Source organism: Bufo gargarizans, chromosome 8 (genome assembly GCF_014858855.1).
Source record: "Bufo gargarizans isolate SCDJY-AF-19 chromosome 8, ASM1485885v1, whole genome shotgun sequence".
Taxonomy (NCBI): domain Eukaryota; kingdom Metazoa; phylum Chordata; class Amphibia; order Anura; family Bufonidae; genus Bufo; species Bufo gargarizans.
Window position 1 is genome coordinate 48,965,893 of NC_058087.1, and position 21,846 is coordinate 48,987,738.

General features: G+C 44.4%; 1 protein-coding gene across 1 annotated transcript in view; it reads right to left on the reverse strand.

Moving 5' to 3' along the window:
- USP40 (ubiquitin specific peptidase 40) overlaps nt 1-21,846 on the reverse strand; it is a 63,722-nt gene that overhangs the window by 39,790 nt on the left and 2,086 nt on the right. Inside the window, 7 exon segments of the mRNA XM_044304120.1 lie at nt 2,036-2,164; nt 3,344-3,487; nt 7,593-7,739; nt 8,796-8,960; nt 13,395-13,508; nt 15,646-15,713; nt 21,121-21,340. Coding sequence (XP_044160055.1) covers nt 2,036-2,164; nt 3,344-3,487; nt 7,593-7,739; nt 8,796-8,960; nt 13,395-13,508; nt 15,646-15,713; nt 21,121-21,319 — 966 coding nt within the window. The 5' untranslated portion in view covers nt 21,320-21,340.

A 21,846-nucleotide genomic window follows, 5' to 3' on the forward strand; every position in this document is an offset into this window, starting at 1 on the left:
ACGTGATAACTGGAAAGATCATCTGTACTGCTTAAAGTGACACAATAACCCTGGGTTCACACCTGAGCGTTCGCAATGGAGCGCTCTGTATGCGCGATTGTACCGGCATTTGCAATCGCGCATACAGAGACAAGCGAACGCCCATTGTCGCGCGTTCCCGAAACTCTATGTACGGGAACGCGCGATAAAACGCCCCAAAGAAGCTCAAGAACTTTTTTGAGCGTCGGGCATTTTACAGCGCGATCGTACGCGCTGTAAAACGCCCAGGTGAGAACCATTCCCATAGGGAATCATTGGTTTCTCCTTGTTGAGCGTTTTACAGCGCGTAGGAACGCGCTTTAAAACGTGCAGGTGTGAACCCAGGGTAAAGCACTGTTTGGGCTTGGAAACCCCTTGTTTGATGAGAAGTTTGTCATTACCGACCCCCTGTGAGAGAGCTATCCCTTATATACAGTACTAGCAGAACGACCCGGCTTCGCACGGGTATATTTAATCTATTTCCTTTTATGTTTCCGTGTGTCGTAAAAAAATATCAACAGTTTCCCTCATAAAAGTGACTTCTACAGTGCCCGCCCCTTTAAGCAGAAAAGAAATATGGCTGAGTTGTTATGGAAACCTGGAGTAAAACCGTGTTTATGGCAGTTGGGCTTTGAAGAGAAAGAATTGCAGGCTTGTCTTTTTTTTGGAGGGGGGGGGGGGGTAATTTTTGGGGAATATCTCAGTAAGGGTACGTCCTAGAGAGCTGAGATTCGGTCTAAAACCTTCCCGGACACCTGATGTACCCATGTGCCAAATTTGGTGAAGATCAGTACAGTCGTTTGGTCGCGCATAAAGAACGTCTAGACAGACAGACAGACAGACACTCATTTTTCTATATATGATAGAGATAGATAGATAGATAGATATATATATATATATATCTCTATCTATCACAATGACATTATGGGCACTGTCATTGTAGCCACGAGATCAGCAGATGGAGTGCTGTAAAAATATAGAGCCAGGCTCCTGCTGCAGTTTTGGAAAACTGATAGGATATCTGGACCTCGAATTAAAAAAGCAAATCTTTTGTGTCCTCGACAAAGTAAAAATGTAATTTTTTTTTACTCGTGTTCTGGATACGTGTTGTTTGTACATTTGTAGAGCCTGGAAGGCAGAGCTGTACATGTCTAAGCACCAAAGGATTATTCCATTTCAGAGGACGGATGAGGTGTTCAATTCCTCTAAGAACTTCCAGAACTCCTAACCCTGGTAGTTTGGTAGTCTAGAGGATAGGTCATCAGTTAAAAAAGTCTTGGAAAACTCCTTTAACCCTAACTACATAAAACACACACACAGCTCACGCAGACCCCATTACTTAATCTTGGAGGGTGCAAGGGAACAAGCTTGAGAACTCACACAGGAATATTAAGCAGACATCTCTGGCACTCCAGATGGTGGTGTAAAATCTCCAATTCTTTATTACAAAGACACTAGACACAATCCTTAATACGGTGCTTAAGCGTTTCAGTCAGAAAAAAATCTCAATCATAGCTCGACTGACTCACTACATTCTGCAGGTTACTGTTGAGAGAGAGATGAGACCTATGAAGCACGCTGGCCCCGTCCTCTGGATGCCGACTGCTCATCTTTTTTGCTGTGCATAGGAAAGAAAACTGTCAGTGATTTCCCAGAGCTAGGGGAGAACGGGTGGGGTGCAACATGCTTCATAGGTCTCATTGCTCTTGCATCGCTGGCTTTAGCAGGTCAGTACTCTAAAATTACTGACCACCATCACAGGAGTGACAGACCACTGAAATCAACAGGTCTGGGAGCATATGGGAGTTAACAGGTTCCCTTTAAGGAGTTAAAACCCACTCTGCAATCAGGGAAACATCTGCCAGACCCCTCCAATAGTCAGTCATCCGCAGAGGCCACTTATTTCTACAGGATCTGCAGAAAATCCAATGTCTATGGCCAGCTACAGGAAAAGGTGGACTGCACCATTACATTATAAACTGATAACTTGTCTGTGATTAGCAACTGACATAATTACCTGACAACTCCAGTGTCCCAGCTCATCTACGTCCCGGATGTATACATGATAATGGCCTCCATAACATCCTCCCTTGTGTATGATAACTGAAAAAAGCTCATACGAATGCACTGAATCCTCCAAATGATTCTAAAAGAGAGAAGCGAGGCAGTGAATGACCAGAGAGGAGAGCACAAGCATGTGCAATATGAGAATGCTCCTTAAAAGCTGAGAATATGCCTTAAAAACGTTACAAAATGCAAATGGAAAGTATCCCCTGTATGTTTTACTAATTAAAACCAGATACTAATGCATATTTTTTTTTAGATGGCAGATTTTGTTATTCTATCTTCTGCACTATTATGGGGGCGGCCATCTTGCCTGAGCTTGAGTTAAAAGCAGTTCAGAGATATGCTTTACAGTAGCCACATGGACCATAGGAAACTATAGTCAGGAGACGACTCTAACTTCTATGAGAGAGTTTACTAGACACGGTCCGTGAGCTAAGCAGAGGACACTCTGCAAGGAGGGGGAGTAGATAAGCTGTGACATCACGTATTGTGAATGGTGGATCTTGCGTTATCTATATATAGGTGTAACCTGGGGGACAATTACCATGCCAAAAGTGCCGTAAAGCTGTTGCAAGTCTTGGCACACTGCTCATGTACGGCAAAACTTGGAACTTTTCCCCCACTCTCGCCACTTTTTCAAAGTGGAGAGAAAAAGAAAAGAAGTGTGGTGCGGGCCGGCCCTGCTCATTTATCATTTTCCACGTTGATTTTTGGCGTGGAAAATGGCTTAAATCTATTTCACCCAAAGGGCATAGAGTTGTCGGTCCCACGCGAAGTGCCAAACTTATATAGTGGCCGGCGCCTAAATAATTTTGGAGCACAGAGGGAATTGAGACCAGCGGGGAAAACACTAGTCAATAAATGTCCCCCTATGTTTGATATAAAATGTAATTTAACCAATAGGTCATTTTCTGATGCCACCTTCCAACTTGTAAAGGGGTACTCCCCATCTGAAACATTTATGCATTATTGACAGGACATTCCATAAAAATCTGTTAGGCAGGACACCCTCCTCTGCACATTGTTCACTCCGATATCACTTGATGAGCAGAAGTAGTTACCACTCTGCATTATAGTACAAAAAAATAAAATTAAAGCCGACACCAGAATGAAACTAATTGCCATGGCGGACTGTCTGACAACAAAATAATGATGATAATTAAGGCAATAAAATTTTCCACTACCAATTTTTATGAAAACAGGTGCAAAGTGCTTGTACAAAGATATAAGACAAAATTAAAGTGAACCCCTCTCAAACCTGCTCACAAAATGGGCGGATGTTGAGGCGCGTAGGAAAAGTGTATCGTGAAGTCTCTTTATACCGCTCACACTTTGTGAAGTCAAAGTTGAACCTCAGAAGAGAAATTGTGAGGAAAGGAGGCAATTTTCTCAGTTTTGCAGACTGCGGAGACAAAAAGAGTCACGGTGTTAGTTTTAAAGAGCAAACTGGAGCTTCTGACCTCTTTCAAAAAAAATAAAAATAATATATATATATATATATATATATATATATATATATATATATATATATATATATATATATATATATATATATATATATATACACACACACACAATACACACACACACACACACAACACACACACATACACATATACATACATACACATAGTGGATATATAAAGTCTACACACCCCTGTTAAAATGTCAGGTTTCTGTGATGTAAAAAAATGAGACAAAGATAAATCATCTCAGAACTTTTTCCACCTTTAGGGTCCATTCACACGTCCTGTTTTTTTTCATCCTGAAAAACGGTCCGTTTTTTGCGGATCCGTTGTTCCTGAAAATGTTTCCGTATGTCATCCGTTTTTTGCGGATCCGCAAAAAACGGAAACATGTATACATTTCAATAATCAAATAAAGTTGTTTGGATTTCTTTGAAAAAAAATTGAAAAAATAAAAATAAAAAAAAAATTTGTTATGTGTTTCCAGGAACGGAATCCGCAAAAAACGGATGACATACGGAATGACATCCGAATGTCATCCGTTTTTTGCGGATCCATTGACTTTGTATTGTACCAGGATCCGATTTTTCAGGACAAGAATAGGACATGTTTTATATTTAAACGGACATGCGGAACGGAACAACGGAAACGGACAGCACACATTGTGCTATCCGATTTTTTCCAGGACCCATTGAAAATGAATGGGTCCAGATCTGGTCCTGATCTGTTCCTGAAAAAACGGAACAGATCAGGAAAGAAAAAACGGACGTGTGAATGGACCCTTACTGTGACCTATAAACTGTACAACTCAATTGAAAAACAAACTGAAATCTTTTAGGTAGAGGGAAGAAAATTAAAATTAAATAATATGCATAAGGGTCCATTCACACGTCCTGTTTTTTTTCATCCTGAAAAACGGTCCGTTTTTTGCGGATCCGTTGTTCCTGAAAATGTTTCCGTATGTCATCCGTATGTCATCCGTTTTTTGCGGATCCGCAAAAAACGGGAGCATGTATACATTTCAATAATCAAATAAAGTTGTTTGGATTTCTTTGAAAAAAAATTGAAAAAAAAAAAAAAAAAAAAAAAAAAAAAATAATTTGGTATGTGTTTCCAGGAACGGAATCCGCAAAAAACGGATGGCATACGGAATGACATCCGAATGTCATCCGTTTTTTGCGGATCCATTGACTTTGTATTGTACCAGGATCCGATTTTTCAGGACAAGAATAGGACATGTTTTATATTTAAACGGACATGCGGAACGGAACAACGGAAACGGACAGCACACATTGTGCTGTCCGATTTTTTCCAGGACCCATTGAAAATGAATGGGTCCAGATCTGGTCCTGATCTGTTCCTGAAAAAACGGAACAGATCAGGAAAGAAAAAACGGACGTGTGAATGGACCCTAAGTGTACACACCCTTAAACTAATACTTTGTTGAAGCACCTTTTGATTTTATTACAGCGCTCAGTCTTTTGGGTATGAGTCTATCAGCATGGCACATTTTGACTTGGCAAGATTTGCCCACTCTTCTTTGCAAAAATACTCCAAATCTGTCAGATTGCGAGGGCATCTCCTGGGCACAGCCCTCTTCAGATCACCCCACAGATTTTCAATCGGATTCAGGTCTGGGCTCTGGCTGGGCCATTCCAAAACTTTAATCTTCTTCTGGTGAAGCCATTCCTTTGTTGATTTGGATGTATGCTTTGGGTCGTTGTCATGCTGAAAGATGAAGTTCCTCTTCATGTTCCGCTTTCTAGCAGAAGCCTGAAGGTTTTGTGCCAATATTGACTGGTATTTGGAACTGTTCATAATTCCCTCTAGCTTAACTAAGGCCCAGTTCCAGCTGAGGAAAACCGGCCCCTTGGCATGATGCTGCCACCACCATGCTTCACTGTGGGTATGGTGTTCTTTTGTTGATGTGCAGTGTTGTTTTTGCGCCAAACATATCTTTTGGAATTATGGCCAAAAAGTTCCACCTTGGTTTCATCAGACCATAACACCTTTTCCCACATGCTTTTGGGAGACTTCAGATGTGTTTTTGCAAAATGTAGCCTGGCTTGGATGTTTTTCTTCGTAAGAAAAGGCTTTCATCTTGCCACTCTACCCCATAGCCCAGACATATGAAGAATACGGGAGATTGTTGTCACGTGTACCACACAGCCAGTACTTGCCAGATATTACTGCAGCTCCTTTAATGTTGCTGTAGGCCTCTTGGTAGCCTCCCAGACCAGTTCTCTTCTCGTGTTTTCATCAATTTTGGAGGGACGTCCAGTTCTTGGTAATGTCACTGTTGTGCCATATTTTCTCCACTTTTCTCACTGTGTTCCGTGGTATATCTAATGCCTTGGAAATTCTTTTGTCCCCTTCTCCTGACTGATACCTTTTAACAATGAGATCCCTCTGATGCTTTGGAAGCTCTCTGTGGACCATGGCTTTCGCTGTGGGATGCGACTAAGAAAGTTTCAGGAAAGTACAACTAGACCAGCTGAACTTTATTTGGGGTTAATCAGAGGCACTTTACATGATGGCAGGTGTATGCTGACTCCTATTTAACAGGATTTTGAATGTGATTGCTTAATTCTGAACACAGCTACATCCCCAGTTATAAGAGGGTGTGCACACTTATGCAACTACAGTATTTTAGTTATTTTTTTTTGTATTCTTCCCTCCACCTAAAAGATTTCAGTTTGTTTTTCAATTGAGTGGTACAGTTTATAGGTCACATTAAAGGTGGAAAAATTTCTGAAATTATTTATCTTTGTCTCATTTTTTTTACATCACAAAAACCTGACATTTTAACAGGGGTGTGTAGACTTTTTATATCCAATTATATATATATATTTATTTTTTTTTATTTTTTTTTATACATACTTAGGAAAACCCTGATAGGAAATCTGGTCCCTTAAAATGGTTATGCGGGAATTTATACTATATATAGGTTATCAATATCAGATAGGCAGGGGTCCGACACCTGGGACCCTCACCGATTAGCTGTTAGAACAGGCCAGCACTCAGTAAGCACCACAGCCCCCTTCAAGGCCATGTGACATGACCGTACATCTGTCTCGTGGCCCATTTGCAGCTAAGCTCCTTCAAGTCTATGAGCTTGCTGAGCTGCAATACCAAGCACTGCCACTATACCATGTGCAGCGCTGTCCTTGGAAAGCAGCCGGGTGCCTGCAGCACTCACCAGCGCTCCTGTGAGACCGGCGCTCTCTGAAATAGTTTATTGGTGGGGAACGCGGGACTCATACCCCCGCTGGAGAGATAATGATGACCTAGGAAACTGTTACGTCCAGTTGAGTTTTTTGCCGCCTCAAAACAGCCTTCAATTCATTTCAATAGGAAGCATATATTATATTTTTTTCCTACACGGAAGAAAGTAGCTGCATGTTCTATTTTGGGTTGGAATCTGCACATGATAAATGCCACAACCCCTTTAAGTTGCTGGTTCATTGACGATGTATGTGCGAAATAATTAATCAAATTTACAATTCGCTTTAGGCAAAATTTGTGGAATAGCGGAATTGATCCTCCAATTCTATTCTATGGACGGCAACTTGACAAAACAGCGAACCAGGCAAATCGTGGCCAGATCTGAGCACAAAGCTCCATTTACCCTTCAGATGCTTTATAGAATCAGCTCCTCCTCCTCACAGTTGGTAGAAGATGGGGATCTCACCCAATTTTAACCTCTCTCTGCTAAAATGAAAGTAAACCTAAAATACTGAAGGAAATCATCGGATTTGCTGGATTGACAGGGCGAGACATCCCCCGAGATCCAGGTGAAAAGGGGAGAGGCTAAGACTGCAGGAGTACCGACACCTGGTGCTCCAAAGGCTCTGGCCGACCCCTCGGTGCTTTGACTAGCTAATTAGCATATTAAGAAAAGCACAGTTTCCTGTGGAACGCTGCATTGTATAGACATACATGAGGCATTGTTTTAATCAGCGTGATCCACCCTACAAGGCAGTCTGCCTGGTTTCATAGGGTTGGACATGCTCCTTAAGCAAAGGAAACAGAGCAAGGCACCTTGGCAGCTGGGACAAGTTTGTTACAGGATCCACATCGATACAGGTTGTCTCCATCAAAGATTTCTTCTTCCACATACATGCTGCATAAGGACTCCTCTAAACTGCCCATGTCCTTCACAGCTACTGTAAGATCAAGGAAATCTTCCTGTATACAAAGTACAGAGACAGTCATTAAAGAGTTACATAAGTGTAGATGGCGCGCACACAGTTACATAAGTGTAGATGGCGCGCACACACAGTTACATAAGTGTAGATGGCGCGCACACACAGTTACATAAGTGTAGCTGGCGCGCACACACAGTTACATAAGTGTAGATGGCGCGCACACACAGTTACATAAGTGTAGCTGGCGCGCACACACAGTTACATAAGTGTAGATGGCGCGCACACACAGTTACATGAGTGTAGATGGCGCACACACAGTTACATACTGTAATTTAATATTATCAGGGATAAATCCCAGTATTTTTATATACTGTAGTTTCAGTGAGAACATCACGATTACGTGACAAAGCCAGCAGCTGCAATGTGAGCTTGTGGTGGCATTTATTTTATTTTATTTTAACCAGTTCCTGATCAGGCCATTTACCCTGCCTTCCTGAGCAGGCGCATTTTCTGTTTTTTAAGTACACGCGTCTTTGAAAGCAATCATTTTTATTTATATTTTTCCGATAAGCTGCGACCATCACCTATTGTGAATGGTGGATCTATCTATAAAAATAAAAATCTGTTGCCTTTCATTGTAATCCTGCCTGTATTATAGCGAGATGACTGCTGGGAAGTGCTCTCTACAGAATAGGGAGTGTCAACCTATTATGAGGCTCAGTGGCCAGAATAAAAATGGTAAGGATTTAGGATTTTGAAATATATAAATCATACCATGAAAAATTAAAAAAAAAAACGATGCTTAAATAAACAGTACGTTATTGTCTGACAACACGTTCCCAGAAATACCATGTATATCAGACTGATGTTATTAACTAAGATACAAAATGGAAGGTGACAGGTTGTCTTTAGAGCACATATATTACGTACAAATACTAGTACCTGCGTCATTTTGACAGCTTACAGAAATGAATTGAAGTATTTGGGGTAAATAAAATTCATTGATTAAATACTGAAACCTGCTTATTCTTTGTTTTCAGTGGTAACAACTTTTGAGCGGCCATGCTGTGGTCACTGAGGGTTCAGCGGAGCTCACCTGCCGCTCACTGACATGTCCACATTCCTGGCACTGGATACGGTTAACAATAGTTCCATGATATAAGTTCTTGATGAGATCATGGCCAGAAGTGCCCTCCAGAGAGCTTTCCAAGGCACTAAACAAAATGCGGTTTAACTCCTGGACATCATGCTGGCCAGTTTGCTGCAAAGGAATCAAACAAGGGTAAAGAAACAAAAACTGAAAGGTAATGGAAACAGTTATAAGATGTACTGAACAATGCACAACATTACAACTAGTCTGGTTATGCAGTGCAACTAATATTGATGCTTTTTTTTTTTTTTTTTTTTACTTTTGAGGGACCAAATAATACTAAGGGTACTTTCACACTTGCGGCAGAGGATTCCGGCAGGCAGTTCTGTCGTAATGCGGACGCAAACGTATGGCATTTGTCTTCCGTGTCATCCGGAAAAAAGGATCCGGTATATTTTTTTTTTGCATTTTTAACCACTTCAACCCCGCTAGCTAAAACCCCCTTCATGACCAGGCCACTTTTTACACTTCTGCACTACACTACTTTCACCGTTTATCGCTCGGTCATGCAACTTACCACCCAAATGAATTTTACCTCCTTTTCTTCTCACTAATAGAGCTTTCATTTGGTGGTATTTTATTGCTGCTGACATTTTTACTTTTTTTGTTATTAATCAAAATGTAACGATTTTTTTGCAAAAAAATGACATTTTTCACTTTCAGCTGTAAAATTTTGCAAAAAAAACGACATCCATATATAAATTTTTCGCCAAATTTATTGTTCTACATGTCTTTGATTAAAAAAAATGTTTGGGCAAAAAAAAAAAAAATGGTTTGGGTAAAAGTTATAGCGTTTACACACTATGGTACAAAAATGTGAATTTCCGCTTTTTGAAACAGCTCTGACTTTCTGAGCACCTGTCATGATTCCTGAGGTTCTACAATGCCCAAACAGTAGAAAACCCCCACAAATGACCCCATTTCGGGGTGAGTTCATAGAACTTTTTATTTTTTGTCACAAGTTAGCGGAAAATGATGATTTTTTTTTTTCCTTACAAAGTCTCATATTCCACTAACTTGCGACAAAAAATTAAAAATTCTAGGAACTCGCCGTGCCCCTCATGGAATACCTTGGGGTGTCTTCTTTCCAAAAGGGGGTCACTTGTGGCGTAGTTATACTGCCCTGGCAATTTAGGGGCCCATATGCGTGAGAAGTACTTTGCAATCAAAATGTGTAAAAAATGACCGGTGAAATCCGAAAGGTGCACTTTGGAATGTGTGCCCCTTTGCCCACCTTGGCAGCAAAAAAGTGTGACACATCTGGTATCGCCGTACTCAGGAGAAGTTGGGGAATGTGTTTTGGGGTGTCATTTTACATATACCCATGCTGGGTGGGAGAAATATCTCGGCAAATGACAACTTTTCCCATTTTTTTTATACAAAGTTGGCATTTGACCAAGATATTTATCTCACCCAGCATGGGTATATGTAAAATGACACCCCAAAACACATTCCCCAACTTCTCCTGAGTACGGCGATACCAGACGTGTGACACTTTTTTGCAGCCTAGATGTGCAAAGCGGCCCAAATTCCTTTTAGGAGGGCATTTTTAGACATTTGGATTCTTCTCACGCTTTAGGGCCCCTAAAAAGCCAGGGCAGTATAAATACCCCACATGTGACCCCATTTTGGAAAGAAGACACCCCAAGGTATTCAATGAGGGGCCTGGCGAGTTCATAGAATTATTTTTTTTTGTTGCATAAGTTAGCGGAAATTGATATTTATTTTTTTTTTCTCACAGTCTCACTTTCCGCTAACTTGGGACAAAAATTTCAATCTTTCATGGACTCAATATGCCCCTCATGGAATACCTTGGGGTGTCTTCTTTCCGAGATGGGGTCACATGTGGGGTATTTATACTGCCCTGGCTTTTTAGGGGCCGTAAAGCGTGAGAAGAAGTCTGGAATATAAATGTCTAAAAAATGTTACGCATTTGGATTCCGTGAGGGGTATGGTGCGTCCATGTGAGATTTTATTTTTTGGACACAAGTTAGTGGAATATGAGACTTTGTAAGAAAAAAACAAACAAAAAAAAATATTTCCGCTAACTTGGGCCAAAAAAAAATGTCTGAATGGAGCCTTACAGGGTGGTGATCAATGACAGGGGGGTGATCAGGGAGTGTATATGGGGTGATCACCTTATATACACTCCCTGATCACCCCTCTGTCATTGATCACCCCTCTGAAAGGCTCCATTCAGACGTCCATATGATTTTTACGGATCGGATCCGCAAAACACATACGGACGTCTGAATGGAGCCTTACAGGGGGGTGATCAATGACAGGGGGGTGATCAATGACAGGGAAGTGATCAGGAAGTCTATATGGGTGATCACCCCCTTGTCATTGATCACCCCCCTGTAAGGCTCCATTCAGACGTCCGTATGCGTTTTGCGGATCCGATCCATGTATCAGTGGATCCGTAAAAATCATACGGACGTCTGAACGGAGCCTTACAGGGGGGGTGATCAATGACAGGGAAGTGATCAGGAAGTCTATATGGGTGATCACCCCCTTGTCATTGATCACCCCCCTGTAAGGCTCCATTCAGACGTCCGTATGCGTTTTGCGGATCCGATCCATGTATCAGTGGATCCGTAAAAATCATACGGACGTCTGAACGGAGCCTTACAGGGGGGGTGATCAATGACAGGGGGGTGATCAGGGAGTCTGTATGGGGTGATCAGTGGTTCATAAAGGGTTAATAAGTGACCGGGGGGGGGGGTGTAGTGTAGTGTTTTGTGTTACTTTACTGAGCTGCCTGAGTCCTCTGGTGGTCGATCCAAACAAAAGGGACCACCAGAGGACCAGGTATATTAGACGCTGTTATCAAAACAGCGTCTAATATACCTGTTAGGGGTTAAAAAAAAAAAAACAATCTCCAGCCTGCCAGCGAGCGATCGCCGCTGGCAGGCTGGAGATCCACTCTCTTACCTTCCGTTCCTGTGAGCGCGCGCGCCTGCGTGCGTTCACAGGAAATCTCGGCTCTCGCGGGAGGACGCGTATATGCGTCCACCCAGAAGAGCAGGACCGCCGGCAGGACGCAATCCTGCGTACGGCGGTTCGGAGAAGGTTAAAGATCTGTGAATGCGCAGACCGAAAAACCGGATCCGTTTTGCCGGAACACTTAATGCTGGATCCGGCAGTAATACATTTCAATGGAAATTAATGCCAGATCCGGCATTCCAGCAAGTGGATTTTTGGCCGGAGAGAAAACTGCAGCATGCTACGGTATTTTCTCCGGCCAAAAAACGTAAGAGGGACTGAACTAATACATCCTGAACGGAATGCTCTCCCATTCAGAATGCATTAGGACAAAACTGATTTTTTCCGGAATTGAGCTTCTGTGACGGAACTCAACACTGGAAAAGAAAATCGCTAGTGTGAAAGTACCCTAAACCAGCAAAAAAAATAAAAAATCACGAGAGGGGCTTTCACAAAGCTGTACGTCCAATCTCTTTGGATAAAAGATGTGGTTTACTAGGCTAAGCTATATGTTCTGGACATGGCTTTCACAGGTCTCCACCACAATGGATACTGCGTGCAGTCTACCGCAGTATCCATAGTCTTCAGAGATGAGTAGTCCCATAGAAATGTCCCCATTGATTGCTATGCTATTTTATACCTGAATCATATCCTGTCTCCTCACAGGAAAGTAGTGGAAACCTCTGAAAGCAGCATCCAAAGAAATAAGGGTTTGGTTCACACTGTAAAAACCTCATTTCCCCCTTTGACTTCTATGAGTGTGCGTAACTTAGCTTTGCACATCTCTGCAGGGTAAAAGTGGTGGGTGTTACTTCAGCACGCAGTCTACCAGGACGTTCATACTATAGTCTGGGGTCTACCATAGGGGCAATTAAAGGGGTTTTCCGAGATCTTTTTACAGATGACCTATCGTCTGGATAGGTCATCAGTATCTAATCGGTGGGGTCCAACACCTGGAACTCCCACCAATCAGCTGTGTGAGAAGGCACGGGCGCTCACAGTACCACCGCGGCCTTTTCACAGCTCTTCCTAGGCCATGTGACGACACGTCTATTGGTCACACGGCCTAGGCGCAGCTCAGCCCCATAGATGCGAAGGAGACTGAGCTGTGATACCAAGCACAGCCTCTATACAATGTACTGTGCTGTGCTTGGTGAGCTCAGAGAAGGCTGTGGTGTTATTGCGAGCTCAGGTGCCTTCTCAAATAGCTGATCAATGGGGGTCCCGAGTGTCGTCCCCCCACCAATCAGATACTGATTGCCTATCCATAAAATAGGTCATCAGTATAAAGATCTCGGAAAATCCTTTTAAGTTTTCACACAATGGAAGCCAGATGCCTCATCTCTTTGGATGGAAGATGCAGATGAAAATGCTAGGAAAGGAACATTTTTCCAGCTAGCAGACCCAAGAAGTGCCAAGCATATATTACCACCGTGTTCTTGTTGCCTATGACAAACACTGGAAACACACATTTCACCTTTTTTTTTTTTTTTTTTGCAGTGAATGGGAAACCATACAGATATCCATTGATTAAAAATATATAGTTAAAAGCAAAAATACCTCATTATTATCCCAGCCAAAGCTACTTGTAAGGTCGGAGGTTGATGCCGCCTGCTGATCCACCAGGAGGAGTTGTGCAAACAGTCGCTGCAGCTGCAGTGGAATGATTCGAACCTGGAAAATAATATATTAGGATAAAATCATTTATAAAGAAGCTGCCAACAAGCAAGTGTGCGGAACAAACATGCGAAAAATGTATGTCCTATTTCTGTGGTTTCAATTTTCTGGCCTTTTTTTTTTTTTTTTTTTTTTAAGCAGCACAGTCTTATTAAATTCAAGGGATCTTGAAAGAAAGTACCACACAAATGATCGTGGTAACTGCCAATGGTGAATCTGTTTCCCTTGTAGGGGTTTTTCCCCCCCAATTTCATTTATCACCTCTATGATAGGTAATAACTGATTTAATGCTAGGGGCCCCATCCATCACTAGAACCGGGAGTGCAGAATGACCATGGCGAGGAGAAGTCTGACTGGAGTCAAGCATGGACACTGCTGCTCCTTTTACAATCTATGCACGTTGAAAGAAAATAGATAAAAAAGTTTCTTAAAGGGGTTCTCCGGGATTTTGATACTGACATCAGATTGGCTGAGGTCCAACCCCGTGAGCCAATCCACTGTTAGCCTTGTAGCTGAAGCACTACACAGCTTTGCTATTGTGCAAATGCAACGCTGCTGCTATTCACTACACAATGGACGGGGCTGTGGAATTCTGGTGCTGAAACTACAAGGTAAGGCCTCCTAAACATGAACGTGTGCTCCCCGTGGCTGTGCTGCGGGCCGCAATGCACGAACACCAACCGTGGGGAAGCCGCAGCGGATTGCGGACCCATTCACTTTAATGGGTCCGCGATGTGCCCGTTCCGCAAAAAGATAGGACATGTTCTATCTTTTTGCGGAACGGAAGTACGGGACGAAACCCCCACGGAAACAGTCCGTAGTGCTTCCGTAGGGTTCCGTTCCGCACCATTCCGCATCTTCGGATTTGCGGAACCATTGAAGTGAATGGGTCCACATCCATGATGCGGAACGCCCACAGAACGGTGCCGTGTATTGCGGATCCGCAAATGCGGTCCGCAATACGGCAACGGGCAGCACACGTTCATGTGCAGGAGGCCTAACAGTGGATTGGCCGGGATGTGGGACATTGGACCCCTGCCAATCTGGCATTGATAGCCTACCCTGAGAATAAGCCATCAATATCAAACTACTGGACAACCCATTATGTGTTAGCTGCTTTTTAGTCCTGTTATTTTAGCAGGTAACTATAATTGGCAGGTGCAGCTTAATGGGGTATTGAAATGTTAGACATTTATGGCATATTCACAGGATAGGCAATACATTTCTGATGTGGGTTACAAAGGTAGGACCCTCATCTTTCTCCATAGCACAGGTTCCTTGAGCCCTGTCCCACCTGGTGATGTGACCATTGGCTTCCACATCCTAATGGAAAATGACTGAAGTGGTGGCCGTACATATACGAGGCTCTCCTACATTAACATCTATAGAAATGGCATGCTTGGTCATCCAACTCCCATAGAAGTGCATATTTATTTTCACCATTTCACTATTCGAGATGGGGAAATCCCATTTTCTATAGAAAGGTGTGTGTCCTTGAAGTGGGATCTGCCTCTATAATACATTCATGGCACATCATGTGGATATACCACGAACGTCTAAGTCAGATATATCCCCCCAACTGGCAGAAGCTACAAAAGAAGTCTGCGGCGATCTCATAAGTAGTTCAGGCTGCTGTCCTGTCCCCCCCTAATGCTTTATTCTGCTTGTGTCCAGGCTACCTCATGTGTATGAGCTGAAGTCCAGCAAAAGTCTGTTAGGAAGTCAATACTTAGATAATTTTCCTTCCAGGTAGGACAGAATGATTATACAGTAGACTACAAGCAACTACGACGATAAAAACAAGACTTAATCACTTAATGAGCAGACATATGCTGAGCCAAATGACCCTTAAAAGGGTTTTGCAAGTATGGGGGGGTTTGGCAAATCCCCACACTTGGCCGGACCTGTAAAGGTAAGCTTACTTACTTGCTTCCTGGTGTTGGCTCCTTCTCCTCTCTGCCTGCAATGCTCCTCTGTGCAGAAAACATCCGGTTTAACAATTACTGGCCGTAGGTGATGTCAAACTGGATGTTTTCAGCAAGGGAGTCCAGTGAAGCATCACAGGCCTGGTGGAGAAAGAGCGAGGAGCCAATGCCAGGAAGCAGGTAAGTAATCTTCCCTACGAGGGACATACCTTGGAATCAGGGACATCTTTCTCATCTAGAGTTCCAAGCTCTTCTGTGCTCAATGCAAACAGGGCTTCTGTTGAAACACAAATACAAAGGACTGTGAATTGGAGATGTTCAGACACTGTAACAATTTCACAGTTACTAGAATAGGGGCCCCAAGACCTTGTTTCTCCTCACTGTGGTCAGAATTTGAAATGACCTGTGGTTCAGCATCCATCCTGCAGCTCGATTCAATGTGTACTGGGGTTGACTAAAACAACTGAACATGGTACTTGTCGGTCTCCGTCAGTCACACAGAATTTGAATGTATTAGGACCATTCAAGTGTTATCACTTTATTCAAATGTCACAACTGCAGTGGTATTGTGGAGGTCCCAGTGGTCAGATATTTATCACCTATCCCGTGGATTGGTAATAAATGTCCATTTTAACAATGCTGCTTTGAAGGGTTGGCCCATCTCATACATTGGTGTACATCGCTAGGTTATGCACCCAATGGCTGATAGGTGCAGGTCCCAGGAGCCTGCAAAAAGAAGGAGAGCGGACCCCACGGGTGTCAATTGTAGAGATAGGTTCACCTATCAAACATTGGGGGCATATCCTAGCGATATGCCACCAATATATTAGATGACACAACCCCTTTCAGTATGAGGCATCAAATACTTTTCTTTAATAATTCAGTGTATCCCATACTAAACTAGATTTTTTTATTTACCGTAAAATCTGTTTCTCTTCCGTTCATTGGGGGACACAGGCTTTACCATGGGGTATAGCTGTTGCCACTAGGAGGCGACACTAAGAACAAAGGTGTGAGCTCCTCCCTTCAGCTATACCATTCTTACAGGGACTAAGCTAAATCAGTAGAAGAAGGAAAAAAATAAAAATATGTACAAACACAGAACCACACAGACCAGAAAACACCCGTAAACAAGAGGGGTGGGAGCTTTGTCCCCCAATGAACGGAAGAGAAACAGATTTTACGGTAAGTACAAATATCTAGTTGTTTTCTCATCCGTATTATTGGGGGATACAGGCTTGACCATGGGACGTACAGAGCAGTCCCAAGGGTGGGCCTAATAAGAAACCCTCCGGCCAATCAGAGTAGCGTCAGAAGACGCAAAAGGTGTGCACTCTGTAAAACTTGGAAAAAGTGTGCAAAGACGACCAGGTAGCCGCCTTGCACACCTGAAGAGCTGAAGCCCCGTGATGCACCGTCCAAGAGGCCCCTAATGCCCGAGCCGAATGAGCACTCACCCGGAAGGGTGGGGCTTGGTTATTAACACGGTACACTTCCACAATGGCCACACGAATCCATCGGAAAATGGAAGTCTTCGATGCCACCAGCCCTCGACTCGGCCCCTCTGGAATCACGAACAGGGAATCCGTCCGCCGGAAAGATGATGTCTGGGACAGATTGATATGAGCCGTTCGAGTCTAATCCAGAGTATGGAATGACTGCTCCCGAGGATGAGAAGGGTCTGGACAAAATGAAGGGAGAATAATCACCTCATTTAGATGGAATGCTGACACCACCTTCGGAAGAAAGGACTGAACAGAGCAAAGGACCACTTTATCCTGATTTTGGGGGGGGGGGGGGGGGGGATCAGGAAAGCCGACCAACATGAAAGAGCCGCGAGTTCAGACACCCTACGGATGGAAGTGATTGCCACCAAAAATGCCACCTTGTAAGACAGGAAGCGAAGCGACACCTGCTGCAAAGGCTCAAATGGTGAAAACTGGAGAGCGTTGAGCACTAGATTAAGATCCCAAGGATCCAACGGAGGACAGAAAGGGGGCGCAGCATGAGCCACCCACAGCAGAAAAGTCTGAACCACCAAAAGCAAAGCAAAATTCCACTGAAAAAGAATGAAGAGAGCCGAAACTTGCCCTTGGAGGGAGCTGAGAGCCAGCCCCAAGTCCATGCCCGACTGCAGAAAAGACAAGAGCTGCGGCAAAGCGAACCAAACCGGAGACAGCTGATGCTGCTCGCACCAACTAAAGTAGAACTTCCAGGTCCGGTGGTAAGTTCGGGAAGACGACGGCTTTCTGGCACGAATCATGGTCCGGACCACGGCATCAGATAAAACCCGAGCCTTTAGTACGGCTGCTTCAACAGCCATGCCATTAAATGTAGCGACAATAAATTCGGGTGGAAGATCGGCCCCTGTGACAGCAAGTCCTCCCAAAGAGGAAGACGCCAGGGTTCGTAGGCGAGAAGGCTGCCTAGAGACGCATGCCACACTCTGCGTGGCCAATCGGGGGCCACGAGAATGACGAGTAGTCCTTTGGACCTGATCTTCCGGAGGAGACGCAGAATGAGAGGAAGATGCGGCAACACGTAAGGAACGTGAACCGACTCCACAGAATCACCAGCGCGTCGCACGCCAGAGCCATGGGATCCCTGGACTGCGCAATGAAGTCCTTGACCTTGCTGTTGAAGTGGGAGGCCATGAAATTCACATCCGGCTGACCCCATTGCTCGCAGATGTCCCAAAAAACCTGCGGGTGAAGAGCCTATTCGCCGGGATCGAGACGCTCCCTGCTGAGGAAGTAGGTGATCCAGTTGTCGACACCGGGGATGTGAACTGCCTACAGCGCCGGAACATGGTTCTCCACCCATCTGAGGATCAGAGCTGTTTCCGCCATGGCTGGCAGGCGCTGCCCTGGTGATTGAGGTACGCCACCGCCGTGGAGTTGTCAGACTGAACCTGAGCCAGACGTCCAATGCCGCAGAGGGAGCGTTCCTCGCGTGACCATACGCCTTGAACAGAGATATTTCCCAGCACTCCTCCCCCAACCCCTGAGGCTTGCGTCCTTTGTCAACACCGTCCACCAGAGTAAGGAAGGACCGGCCCGACGTCAGCAAAAACGACCCAAAAAAAATGTATAAAAAAAAATAAAACAATCGGGACGGGGGAGTACCTAAATTCCAGCTTGTAGCCCTCTGCAATGACCTCTCTCACCCAAGCATCCGAGATGTGCGCCAGGCAAACATGCCGAAACAGATGAAGCCAGCTGCCGGAAGCCGCAGAGGTCTTGGGGTTATAGGACTTGGAGCCCTGTTGATGGGGGCGAGGCTTGAAGGAAGGCTTGTGCTTCTGATCTGGGGCAGACTTGTCGGCCGACCTCTCAGGGCTGGAAAAACTCTGAAAAGGGCGAAAAAGAGGCTCCCCCCCGTTCTGTGGTAAATGGGTGCTCTTACCACCCTGTAGTATCAGAAAAGATCTCATCCAGGCGCTTACCAAAAAGTCTGCCGCCGGTAAAGGGGAGGGCCGCCAGGGTCCACTTTGAAGCATTATCTGCCGCCCAGCAGGAGAGCCATAGGGTACGGCGAATAGACACCAACAGGGCTGACGAATGGGCCATAAGCCTGGCCGCATCCAAAGAGGTCTCACAAATATATGCACTGGCATGAGAGAGCTGCAGGGCCATTTCGGCCAGTTCCCCAGAGGGGACTCCCTAGGCGAGACCCTGACGTAAATTATTTGTCCACTCCCCCATAGCCTTGCTCATCATGTAGAGGCAAACACCGACTGCAGTGCTGTGCCCACTGCTTCAAAGGAAGATTTTGCAAAAGCTTCCAGTTTCTTATCCCTGATATCAGAGAAAGAAGCCACATCCACCATTGGCAAGGTAGTATGTTTAGCCAAGCGGGAAACTGGCGGGTCCACTATAGGTGAGGACGACCATTTCCTAGTCAAATCCTCTGGAAATGGATAAAGGACGTTTAAGCTTTTTGGCAAGGCAAAACGTCTATCAGGAAAATCCCACTCATTTTAAAGAGAGGAATCAAAATCCTGGTGGTTGGAGAAACACTTGTGGCGAGCAATGGGACCTTCTAAAGGAAAAACCCAAGCTGGCCGATAAAAGTGCAACATCTCAATAACCGCTGTAATAAGATTATCCTCCATGGTGGACAGTTTGGATGACTGACCCTCCGGAGAGACGACATCCTCATCTGACCCCTTCTCCTCCGAACATGACTCTCTGGTAGGAGGAGGAGGAGAGGCCGAGGAAACGGGAGACACAGACACCCTTTTGGGGGAGGATGTTCTGGCCCGTTCTGCCGGACGGCCGCGATGGGCATGAGCCCCATGATACCCAGGGTCGGACTGGTCAGAGGACTGCCCCAATATTTCCACAATAGCTTTGTCGGTATTGGAGACATCCTGTACCATCCTTGACAGGGAACGCGCCCACTCCGGCTTTACCATAGGCTGGGCAGTAGGGGCAATTGGGTCCAGGGCCGAGCCACTTGACGGTGGAGCAGCACGCGCAGAGCAGAGGGGATCCGATTGACCGGATGGAAATTTTGTGCGACATGATGCACAAACAAAATGGCGCACAGAAGTGACCTCCTGCTTCGGATCCTAGGGTCTGGGCTCGGACATAATGACAACCCTACAGTGACAGGAAGGAGGATGAGGGGGGTAGTTTAACCCTGTAGGAAGGGGAAAACAGCGCTTACCCAGCCTGTGTCCCTCCACGCAGCATGTCCAGAGGATCCTTATCAGGATCCATGGTAAAGTCTGTGTCCCCCAATGATACATTTCTCATTTTGCATTACTTTAAAAACGGATCTGCAGACTTGCTGGTTTGATGTAACCAAATTATATTTTATATACTTTTCTTGCACAAAACACATACATAGAGTCCATTCTGACAAGGTGTAAATAAATACCATGCATGTCATTCATAAATGTCTTTAGAATACCTCTATACTAAATCTATACTACAACTTTCTAATACACTTTCAATCTCTGACCACTTCCAAGATGTCTGGATGCTATTGCTGAATAAAGATAAAGATACTCATATTTACAACCAGATCCAGTCCAATGTATCAGGGAAGATGACCTCTATTGGCAAGGCACTCAACACAGGAAATAGATTTACGCTGCCATTTCCCAGTGAATGTGTCAGAATACAGACTGACATTTATGCATTCTGCTTATGGAATTCACGCAAGTTGTTGTAAAAAAGAAGTTAAAGGGTCTCTCCAAACCCTGATCTATTCTCTAGATAGGTCAACAGTATCTGATAGGTGGGGGTCTGACATCCAGGTCCCCCGCTGATCAGCTTTTTGAGAAAGCAACAGTGCTCACAGTAGTGCCATGGCCTTCTCTCAACTCAACAAGCACAGCTCCGAACACAGTATAGCAGCTGTGCTGGGTATTGAACCTCAGCCCCATTCACTTCAATGGGGCTGAGCTACGCTACATAGCCTAGGGAAAGCAGGCCGTGGGCCTACTGTGAGCACCGGTGCCTTCTCAAACAACTGATCAGCGGGGTTCCTGGGTGTTGGAACCCCCACCAATCAGATACTAGGTCATAACTATAAAAGTTTCGGAAAACTCCTTTAACAGAATGGCTACTAAGAGAGTTACCCACCACCTCCTTGTCCTAGGTTTTATGAAACTTGAGACAAATGTTTCCTTCATGGAAATGCTAGCAGTACTATAGATAATACTCCTAATATACCTCGAAATTCTGGAGTGAAAAGTAAAGTCTGCAACAAGGAATTAAGGTAACAGGTGCTTCCTTGGTTCCTGAGGCCACTTAGTCTAGTTTCTCCCCTTGGTTCCAGTATTTCAGAATCTTTGGATTTGGTTTTACTGGTGGCTGTACTGCTTGAAAGGAATGAGAAGTCTTCATCTTCTTCAAACAGATCCCCAAACATTTCTGATTGAGTGGAGTAAACCTGCAAAATGTAAAAGAAAAAAGATGCACAAACAGCTGAAGGAGCCACTATATACACTACTCACAAAGTTTTAGGGATATTTGGCTTGCGAGTGAAATTTCAGGATGAACCTAAAATGTACTCTAACCTTTACAGGTGAACTTAATGTGACCATCTCTAAAAATTTTAATGCACATGTCCAACTGTTCAGTGTTTCAGTACTTTTTGCACAACTTGCTGTTCTCTAACAAGGAGCTTAACTGCAAAGTTTCCTGTTTCAATTAGAATTGGTATTTAAATAGTCCTCCTCATCATGCTGTTCACATTATGACAACATGAGACCAAGACAACACCTAACAACTGATCAACAGTACCTCGCCATTGCGAGGCTTCAAGCAGAATGTTCTCAGACGGAAGTGGCCACTAAGCTTAGAGTGTCACCAGCAGGTTGCAACAGAGATACAGAGAGACTGGAAGAGTCACAGAAAGGCATAGAAGTGGACGTGCTTTGGCCACATTCCACACTG